Source organism: Diabrotica virgifera, chromosome 2 (genome assembly GCF_917563875.1).
Source record: "Diabrotica virgifera virgifera chromosome 2, PGI_DIABVI_V3a".
NCBI lineage: Eukaryota > Metazoa > Arthropoda > Insecta > Coleoptera > Chrysomelidae > Diabrotica > Diabrotica virgifera.
Window position 1 is genome coordinate 209505933 of NC_065444.1, and position 11919 is coordinate 209517851.

At 29.4% G+C, this 11919-nt stretch overlaps 1 protein-coding gene across 1 annotated transcript in view; it reads right to left on the minus strand.

The window, feature by feature from the left end:
• Positions 1-11919, minus strand: part of LOC114331560 (nose resistant to fluoxetine protein 6-like) — a 112052-nt gene that overhangs the window by 30685 nt on the left and 69448 nt on the right. The window contains exons 4-5 of the mRNA XM_028281166.2: positions 5047-5126; positions 849-1039 (exon numbers count right to left, since the gene is read on the minus strand). Of these exons, the coding sequence (XP_028136967.2) occupies positions 849-1039; positions 5047-5126 (271 nt within the window). The remainder of the gene's footprint in view (positions 1-848; positions 1040-5046; positions 5127-11919) is intronic.

The window sequence follows — 11919 nt, forward strand, 5'->3', positions numbered from 1 at the left end:
CAAACATTATTCGAGAAGCTAAAAAACTCTTTTATTTGAACTTTTTTTAGAAATATCGTTTAATACAACATAACGCAAAATTAGGCTTATTGGCTTTATACGTCTTGAATCTGGGGTACAGTCCATAATTAGTGAATAATATTTGTAACTATGCACCATACCCTAAATATTATTTTTTACTTTAGAAAACATTAAAACTGAAAAACAGAGATATTCGGATATTATATTGTTTTTAAAAATACAATTAATGTGGTAATTATTGTTTATTAACACCAAATATAAAATAAGATTTGAATTATTTTTTCAGTAATAATACAATGTTTGATTTTTGAGATTTCTCTATGAGTCCATGAAAAAATTAAAAGTAAAATTGTATAAAAAAATGATCTCATTTAAAATAAATATTTCTTATTTACCAAACCTTCGGTTTGGCGCCCTTTCGGGGTTGCGCCCGCGTGCGCCGCACGCGTTGCACGCTCGGTTACGGGGGCCCTGAGTATTGGAATATTTTCCTGATCTTCTTTTAAGAAACCGGATTTTTTTAAGTAGGTACAGAAAAAGAAAGTACAGAAGAAATAGTACAGAAAACTGTACTTACTACAATCTTTCCGCATCTTTCTCTCTGCAACTTTGAATTGTCGAGTGCTGGATGCCGATGAGTTCGAATTTGTTATATAGAAATGATTTTTTTCGTTCGAATTACCAAGTGCATAAAAATGTATTGATTTAGTTCGAAATATAAAGAGATTTTGTAGGGAACTCGTGATAACTTTGAATTATAGAGAGTTTCGAATTATCGCAGGTTTGAATTAACGCGAGTCGACTGTATCACAAATATAGTTACTTACCTCTTCAACATAATCTAATGTTATTTGTGGTGCAGCTGTAAACAAAGCAGATCTATGACCCGTTAGGATCATAATGAGTGAAAACGCTTTCATTCCATAAAAGATTCGTAGTGGTTTTTCAGTTGCCTCAATCTTACTTAAATCTTTAATATTTCTCTTCATAGAAAATGCTTGCAGGAGTTTATACTGTTCTAAAAGGTTTAATGTTTTAATTAAAAAAACTATTTATTTACAACATAGTATGTAGGTATATTATATGACTATGATTTTCATATGCTGATGCTGTGACTGTTGGAATGCATTAGAGATAAAAAATTTCAGCACAAACCCAAATGTTTAATATACAGGGTGTAACAAAAATACAGGTCAAATATTTAATCGCATATTCTGGGGCCAAAAATAGTTCGATTGAACCTAACTTACCTTAGTACAAATGTGCACATACAAAAAGTTACAGCCCTTTGAAGTTACAAAATGAAAATGAATTTTTTCCAATATATCAAAAACTATTGGAGATCTTTTATTGAAAATGGACATGTGGCATTCTTATGTCAGTAGTATCTTAAGAAAAAATTACAGTGAAATTTGACCACCCCTTAAAAATTTTATGGGTGTTTTGTTCTTTTAAATCCCCCAAACTTTTGTGTACGTTCCAATTTAATTATTATTGTAGTACTATTAGTTAAATACAATTTTTAAAAACTTTTTTGCCTCTTAGTACTTTTTCGAAAAGTCAGTTTTTATCGAGATATTTTGAATATTTTTCAAATCCACCACATATTTGTATAAGTACGATTATTGAGACTTGGTAATAATATGAAAATTTATTTATGTTTTACATTTTTAGGTATATTTTGAACCATATTAAAAAAGAAGCCACATCTCGATTAAACGTGCTTAATCGAAAAAATACAAAGAGGCAAAAAAGTTTTAAAAACACTGTGTTTAACTAATGGCACCGCAGTAATAGTTTATTTGGAACGTACACAAACATTTGGAGGGGTTTAAAAGCACAAAACCCCCATAAATTTTTTATGTAAACATATTAAAAAAGAAGCAGCATCTCGATAAAAACTGTCTTATCGAAAAAATACTAAGAGACAAAAAAGTTTTGAAAATATTTAATTTAACTAATGGTACCACAATAATAATTTAATTGGCACGTACACAAAAGTTTGGGGGGTTTAAGGGAACAAAACCCCATAAAATTTTTAGGGGATGCACAAATTTCACTATAATTTTGCTTTAAGATATTCCTGCCATAAGAATGCCACATGTCTATTTTCAATAAAAAATTTCTAATAGTTTTCGATATATTCGAGAAAATCGATTTTCATTTTGTAACTTCAAAGGGCTGTAACTTTTTGTATGTGCATATTTGTACTAAGGTAAGTTAGGTTCATTTGAACTATTTTTGGTCCCAGAATATGTACTTTAATTTATGACCTGTATTTTTGTTACACCGTGTATAATTAGATGGGTTAAAAAGGGGAAATGCGCAGTGCAGATAATAAAACTTTGTACCGGGTGTCCCAATAAGAATGGCGCTCGGCCATATCTCAGGAACCGTTTATAGTACAGCTTTGGGAAAAACAATTTTATAACAAAAGTGGCCTCGATAAAAGCCTGGAAATAATTTTTATAATTGTAAGTCCACCGCTAGAGGGCGTAATTGAATATCAAAAATTAAAAAATCGGAGTTTTACAAAATTTGCCTAATGAAAGGGCACTGGAAATCCGATTATCGTATTCTTCATAAAATTCTGCGCATATTTTATTTCACAAGTTTAAGTCTACCTGTGCAAATAAGAGGTAGGGGTGAGTGGGAACCTTGTTATGAAAAAATCGCTGTAAGTCCGGTTCTGCTTAATCGATTTGTGCAAACTTGGTCTTGTTGAAAATAGCTCTTTTTCGTCAATGTTATAGTTATAATTTAGAAATAGCCTATTACGTAATATGCCGGCTAGGAGGCGCTATTTATTTTCTTTTTAGAAATCTAGTTTTCTTTGGAAAATATTAAATACAAGTATGTATTTTTTTCCTGTATTACAAAATTAGACTAAATTAGCAACAGAATACCGAAAACCGCATGTCTATACCTTTTTTCTATCTCGAGATATCTTAAGAAACGTGTAAATTTTAAACATAACGGTTGCTGTCATATAAGTGGAAATATTTAGAAGCAAGTAGTGTGCTATGGAAAAAAACAAAGAAACATTTTCCAGATGTCACCGTATATAATAAATCAAAACAAAATTTGAAAAACTGTACTACTGGGATGACGTCTTTGGGGATATTTCATTGCATATATTCTAGCCGCAACAGTTGCATTTCTTATGCAATCAAAGAATGTGGCATGTGGCTATCATGTCAAATGCTTCTTAGTGTGTAAGAATCATCTTGAATTTTACTCTGTATAAATTTTATATAAAATTTAATAGAAACAAACCGCAACAAACCATCAATGAACAAATTTTTATGTTTTACTGATTTGTCACATAATTTGACACATGATGACTTTTTGAAGTTAATACTTCTAATAGTTCTATTTTTTCCACAGCACACTACTTGTTTCCACTTTCACTTCCTTAATTTAGTTTACCGGTGACAAAAACAGTTATGTATTTATCATATTTGGGATAGGATAATTGATATTAAAATATAATGAAATAAAAAATAAAAATTTCTGTAGAAAATCTGACGTTTTTACATTTTCTACGATTCATCGAGAGAAAAGTAAATGCGCGAACGCGCGGAGGCAAGAATTCATAAAAATTTACATATTAACGCTATTTTTTTGGTATTATTTTAAGTATTAAAATTAGTGTAATATTTAAATAAAAATAAAATTAAACTGTTTAAAATATATTTATTTCGTTAAAATCATAATAATAGAAGTATAACTTCTTACTCGCGTACAAAGTACACACACTCTTTTTTTGTTATATTTTATAGTGTTATTTGTCTCATTGTTGTTTTGATTCATTATATACGGTGACATCTGGACAATGTTTCTTTGTTTTTTTCCATAGCACACTACGAGCTTCTAAATATTTCCACTTATATGGCAGCAACAGTTATGTTTAAAATTTACACGTTTCTTAAGATATCTCGAGATATAAAAAAGGTTTCGACATGCGGTTTTCGGTATTCTGTTGCTAATTTGGTCTAATTTTGTAATACAGGAAAAAATATATACTTGTATTTAATATTTTCCAAAGAAAACTAGATTTCTAAAAAAAAATAAATAGCGCCTTCTAGCCGACATATTACGTAATAGGCTGTTTCTACATTATAACTATTACATTGACGAAAAAGAGCTGTTTTCAACAAGACCAAGTTTGTAAAAATCGATTAAGCAGAACCAGACTTACAGCGATTTTTTCATAACAAGGTTCCCACTCACCCCCACCTCTTATTTGCACAGGTAGACTTAAACTTGTGAAATAAAATATGCACAGAATTGTATGAAGAATACGATGATTGGATTTCCAGTGCCCTTTCATTGGGCAAATTTTGTAAAATTTCGATTTTTTAATTTTTGATATTCAATTACGCCCTCTAGCGGTGGACTTACAATTATGAAAATAATTTCCAGGCTTTTCTCGGGGAAACTTTTGTTATCATTTTTTTTCCCAAAGCTGTAGTATAAACGGTTCGTAAGATATGGCCGAGAGCCATTCTTATTGGGACACCCGGTACATATTAGCGGTTTAAAAGTTTATAAGGTATATTTGTTTGAGATTCTATACTTTCTAATTTGTAAACCCACTAATACGCGGGAAATTTGTGAAAGATAGGGGGAGGTGTGTTTAGAAGAGAGGGGGCTTTTGGCTATTTTAGGTAGGATAGAAAAAGTCTGACGGATAGGAAACAACTGGTTAAAGCAAATTATACAGACTCTAGCCCCAAAAACATTGTACTTGGGGTATCTCAAGGTTTAGTACTGGGTCCTCTACTTTTCTTTATCTTTATTAATGATATCACTAGTTTAAAAATCGATGTAAAATTTTTTCTTTTTGCTGGTGACACCAGAATTACTTGGAGCAACTCAAATATTGCAACTCTTGTTGCACAATGTTTAAAGAACTCAGTTGTCAAAGTTTAGAATCTGTGAATTATTGAAAGAAGTTAATAATGTACAAATTACCTTATAATCCGATTTTTATATACCCACATAACAAAAAGTGGTACTTACTGTTTTTTGAATCGTCTTCATCGGGATTATCTAAATAGGAACTTGATGAAACAAGAATGACCAACACTATAACAAGTCCACTAAAAAGCGCAAGAAGTTATGATTAGTGCCTCATAAAATTAGTTAAAACACAATAAAAATATATCATTCACTTGTATTATTTGTTATAAATTAAGGAACAGACTTTCAAATCACACGTTGTCCATTTTTTACATTTTTCAGGAAATGAGAAAAATTGCCACTCCGTTACTAATAAAGTTAAAAAAAACACACAAAATATAGAAATATGTACCTTTTTATTATTAATTTGCCCTATTACTCTGGGTTAATTAACAAAATACACGGAAAAGTTATTTACCAGCCATTTTATTGCTGGAATCGAATCTTATGATTGTATATATTAATAATATAGGTATGCAAAGTCCGCAGATAGTGTGCAACAAAGTGGGGTCCGAAAATCGTGTTTTTTTTTAAACTCTAGCTCTATAACTCCAAAGATTTAAACTTTACACCAAAAACACTCAAATAAAAATTCACCTCAATTAAATTCTGCATTGAGACGGGTTTTTCCCGATTTAGTTCGACGAAAATTTTCCCCGGAAAATGCGGGTTTTTCCAAGAGAATCTTTAAGTTTGAATTAAAATTTAAGGTAATTAATTGTTTATCAATAATTAAATAACTTTGCTCTTTGCATAAAGGTTATAATTCCAGAAGCCGATGTAAATTGTATTAACAGTTTACCAACAATTGAATTGTTAACTAAAAAACTACGGTCGCTATAATAACCACAATAATTATGATGCATAAGAATAACTATAATTTTTGTATAAAAAGACACTATACCTATCTAATGCACTTTACAGAATTGAAATTGGAGTATTTGGGCGGCCTCGGGAATATTTTAAAATTATAAACAATCTTTTAGCTTATAAACAAATAGAATATCTCGGGAAATATTAAACTAAATTAAATCAGGAAAACGATATTGGAAAAAAATCGGCAGAACGCTTCTTTTAAAAGAAAAAACGTTTAAGGTGAAACAGTAGCGATCAACAGGTAGCGAAAACGCGTTCCAAGATTGCGGCTGTAATTTTGAATATTTTTTCGAGATATTTGGCACACGTATTCGTAATATAATAAAGAATGGCGGTACAGAGCCCAATTTAAAAAATATATTAATATGTGGAAATTATTTTGTAATTAAATACAATATTAAAAAAACGAGCCTGTACCGCTATTAAGAAGAACAAAAAAATACACTTTCTTCAAATAAACTTTTTTATCCGATGCCTAGATTTTGTGTCATTTTGGAACTACCAATGAAATAAAAAATTTTAGTAGTTCCAAAATGACACAAAATCTAGGAATCGAATAAAAAAGTTTATTTGAAGAAAGTGTATTTTTTTGTTCTTCTTAATGGCGGTACAGGCTCGTTTTTTTAATATTGTTTTTAATTACAGAGTAATTTCCACATATTAAGATATTTTTCAAATTGGGCTCTGTACCGCCATTCTTTATTATATTACGAATACGTGTACCAAATATCTCGAAAAAATATTCAAAATTAGAGCCGCAATCTTGGAACGCGTTTTTGCTACCTGTTGATCGCTACTGTTTCCTCTTAATTGTGTGGTTCCTGAGATACAACCCGTCAAAGTTGACCGGCATTTACAGCATAGATATTAATAATAGGATCATAATTTTTGAACCATCACCATTTTATTTCCGTCCTCTTTATCCACACCACTGTTCATATCTTTAAAATACTCATAACATATACAGGGTGTTTCATTGGGAAAGTAACATACGTTAACTGTAGAAAGAGGACACTTAGGCGATCTCAAAAATACCATACTTAATGGATCTTATTCTATTAATAACAAAGATACTGGGTGTTTTATCTATTTTGCCATTTTCTTAATTGGTTCATAACTTTTTAACCACACTGTATATTTATTTTATATTTGGCACGCAAATATCATTTAAGGTGTACAATAAATTAATTTATTTACAATTGTATCCAGATCCGGATTAAAAAATATTGGAAAAATATTCCGATCCCAAAACAACACCCTGTACATTAATTTTTTTTAAAATGGATTTTTTAGTTGAAAAGAGGATGAAAAACTAAATTCAGTAGTGTAATTTGAATTTTCAGCAAAATGATTTTTCTGGTTAAATTTTGAATTTGAATTCGGAAATTAAGTGAATTGCGAGAGCTCTAAGTAGAAAAAAATTGAAATACAGCTTACAATTTCACCTCACTGTATATTGATTTTATATTTAACACGCTAATATTCTTTTAGGTGTCCAATCAATTAATTTATTTACAATTATAAAAAATCCAGGTCCGGTTTAAAAAATATTGTGTAAATATTCCCACCCAAAAAAACACCTTGTATATTAATTTTCTTTAAAATGGATTTCGCATTTGAGAAGAGGATGAAAAACAAAATTAGTGGTATACTTTGAATTTTGACAAAATTATTTTTCTGGTAAAATTTTGAATTTGAATTCTGAAATTATGTCAATTACGAGAGCTCTTGTAGAAAAAGTTAAAATACGACTTAATTTTAATTAATACCATTATTTAATCTAAATTGGTTAAATGTTAATATTTTAGTGTTTTTTTATTATGTGTGAAAAATAGTTTTTGGCAAATATTCATCTTTAAATAATGAATAAATAATAAAGGGTCAATAAAGAATACATCACTTTAATCAACAAAATATCTAAAAATTATAACAAAACAGCGAAAATTTGCAGCATAATCACTATTAAAAACTAAAGTACGTATTCAAAATTACCACTATCAAAAATTATTTTTTTTACGTAGGTACGGTAAATTTTTGCAGTTAGGTACCTAGCGTCATGTGTACTGTGTACTGTGTGTGTTGAGTAAGTGTCTTGTTACATTGCAAATTCGACGTCATTGTCTTTGCAAAGAGACGCTAATTGTATCCGAACGTCTGCGGTCCCTCCGGTGAGTACCGATCCCACACGGACAGAAAATAATTTTTTTCATTTATTTATTTATAATAAACGAAAAATTTCTGACCCTGGTGAGATTCGAACTTACGACCATTCGGACCTTTCGATCCAAAGGTAGGCGCTCTTATCACTGAGCCACGGAGGGGGTCATCAAAAATGATTGTTATGTGTGCAAATGTTAATATTTTACCAATTTAGATTAAATAATGTTATAAATTAAAATTAAGTCATATTTTAATTTATTTTACTTTGAGCTTCGCAATTCACATAATTTCAGAATTCAAATTCAAATTTTTACCAGAAAAATCATTTTGCAGAAAATTCAAAGTATACCACTAATTTTGTTTTTCATCTTCTTTTCAAATGCAAAATCCATTTTCAAAAAATTTAATATACAAGGTGTTTTTTTGGTTTGGAAAATTTATACAATATTTTTTAATCCGGACCTGGGTTTTTTATAATTGTAATTAAATTAATTGACTGGACACCTAAAAGACTATTCGCGTGTTAAATATAAAATCAATATACAGTGTGGTTGACAAGTTGTAAGCTGTATTTCAATTTTTTTCTACTTAGAGCTTTCGCAATTCACTTAATTTCAGAATTCAAATTCCAAATTTCACCAGAAAAATCATTTTGCCGAAAATTCAAAGTACACCACTGAATTTAGTTTTTTATCCTCTTCTCAACTGAAAAATTAATTTTAAAAAAATTTAATGTACAGGGTGTTGTTTTGGGGTCGGAACATTTTTCCAATATTTTTTAAGCCGGACCTGGATTTTTTACAATTGTAAATAAATTAATTTATTGTACGCCTTAAATGTTATTTGGGTGCCAAATATAAAATAAATATACAGTGTGGTCAAAAAGTTATGAACCAATTAAGAAAATGGCCAAATAGATAAAACACCCATTATCTTTGTTATTAATGGAGTAAGACCCATTAAGTATTTTTGAGACCACCTAAGTATCCTCTTTCTACAGTTAACGTATGTTACTTTACCAATGAAACACCCTGTATTATTATAATAAAAACTATTGATATTACGAGTGAAAATTGCCAAAAATAGCAAAATTCCAATCAAAAATTAGCTTGGAGAAAATGGAATCTCAAAGTTCAAAATCGGTATACGTTAAAAAAATGCATTTTCTCGGCTTTCCGTGGAGCAATTTTCTTCATCGATAGTTTTTATTATAATAATATATGTTATGAGTACTTTAAAGGTATCAAAATTGGCGAGGAGAAAGAGGATAGAAATAAAAAGGTGATGGTTTAAAAATTATGATCCTATTGTTTATATCTTTGCCGTAAATGCCGGTCAACTTTGATAGGTTGTATTTCAGGAACTGCTCATCACAATTAAACGTTTTTCCTTTTAAAAGAAGTGTCCCGCTGATTGTTTTCCAATACCGTCTTTATGATTTAGTTTAATTTAAGATTTCTCGAGATATTCTATTTGTTTATATGCCAAAAAATTGTTTATAATTTTTAAATATTTCTAAGACCGCTTAAGTGGTCCAATTTCAATTCTGTAAAGTAGATTAGATAGGTACAGTGTCTTTTTATACAAAAATCATAGTTATTCTTATGCATCATAATTATTGTGGTTATTATCGCGTCTGTAAATTTATAATTAACAATTCAATTGTTGCTAAACTGGTAATTCAATTTCCATCGGCTTCTGGAATTATAATCTATACAAAAAGAGCTTTTATATCACCAAGTTATTTAATTATTGATAAACAATTACTTACCTAAAATATTAGTTGAAAAATATTTTGTTGGGAAAACCCGCATTTTCCGGGGAAAATTTTCTTCGAAGTAAATTGGGAAAAACACGTCTCTATGCAGAATTTAATTACGGTGAATTTTTATTTGGGTGTTTTTGGTGTAAAGTTAAAATCTTTGGAGTTATAGAGCATAAATTGAAAAAAACACGATTTTCGGACGCCATTTTGTTTATAAAAAAAGTAGCACACTATCTGCGGACTTTGCATACCTATATTTAGTGCAGTCACTGAAGGTTTTCACCTCCGATTTCGTTGAACCTCCATCGATTTTCATGAAAATTGGTGAGTAATTAGAGGATACCTCAAGGAACAAAGGTGACATGATGCCAACTTGCGCTTTTACCCTGGGGGTGGATGCCACCCCTTCTCGGGGGTGAAAATTATTTTATTAAAAATAATACGATAAGTCGATAAAGGGACAAATTATAAGCAAAATTTTTTATATAAAGTTATTAAAATAAATCAACACTTTTTGAATTATTAAAGACCAAAGATTTTATTTTTTCGTAAAAAAATGCATGTTTTAAATAAGTTTTTCACGTATAAATCAAAAACTATAAGCTTTTACAAAAAAGTTAATATTACTGAAATTGAAGATAATAACTAATTGAATACATTCCTCACATAAAGAACTAAACTAATGTTAGTTCAAAGTGAGTTATTGGCAATTGAATGTGTATTTTTTTGACGAGTACTCAAATCTAAATATTCAAGCTTAAATAACGGGCAAACGATGCAATGTATAAGATATTCCTGCTAAACATTTTGTCAAAGTACTTCGGAATACCTATCAAATGAGCTTCCGAACAAGGTAATAGCATCAAAATTAAGCAAGTTACAATGAAAATAAAAGAACCGTTTCGAATTTTTTAGGAAAAAGTGAAAAATAAAATATACGCCATTTCCACAAAAATTAAAATTTATAGTAATCCTTACAATAACTTCTTTATATTACCATAAGTAATGTTTTCGATAATTTTGACCGGTTTAGAATGCATATTTTTGAAAAATAGATATAATTTAAAAAAATCATAATTTTTAATATTATTGTAATTCTCATATTCTTTTGATAATAACTCCAAAAATACTCAATATACGTAAAAAATTATATATAACCAAATTTTAGTTTTTTCAGTGCCAAATATTTAACCTGTTTTACTATTTCTATAGGGTAAAAAATAACCGAGATAGACGTTTAAATCTTAAATTTTGCTGTGGGAACCATGCAACCGGGGTCATTTAACCTTTTATTTTCTAAAAAAGTAAGGGGTTTAGAAGTTTAGTTTCAACGTGTCTAAATAGCACTTGGAGTTAACTTTCAAACAGTTATTAGATGAACCTGATATCGTAAATATGAACGGAGTTATTAGAAAAGAAACAATAACATTTTTTGGAAAAATTTTTAAAAGATCAATTATGAAGAAATTTTGGAGCATACATTTTAACGCTATCTACATGTTCGGGGGCTTATTTGATAGATATTTTTAAGTACTTTGAAAAATGTTTAATAAGTTTATGTTATAAAATGTATCAATTTTCCGTTATTTCAGCTTGAATACTTAGAGTTTTTTACTCGCCGAAAAAAATATACATTCAATTACATATAACTCACTTTCAGATAACACTAAAAGTTTTTTCTAGTAAGGGGTTTATTTCATTTCTTATTAGCTTCAATTTTGATAATTATAACTTTTTTGTAAAAACTTACACTTTGTGAGTTATTGATAAAAAATTGGTTAAAAACATACATTTTTCTCAAGAAAAATAAAATAAAAATCTTTGATCTTTAATAACTCAAAAAATTTTGATTTATTTTAATAAATTTATATAACAAATTTTGCTTGAAATTTGTCCCTCTATCGAATTATGAGGCTATTTTTAATAAAATAATTCTCACCCACGAGAAGGGGTGGCATCCACCCCCAGGGTAAAAGCGCAAGTTAGCACCATATCACCTTTGTTCCTTGAGATATTCTCTAACCACTCACCAATTTTCATGCAAATCGATGGAGGTTCAACGAAATCGGAGGAAAGAAACGTAAAAAAGACGTAGGTACGAGTATGTACCTATCAATAAAAACCAAGCTTTT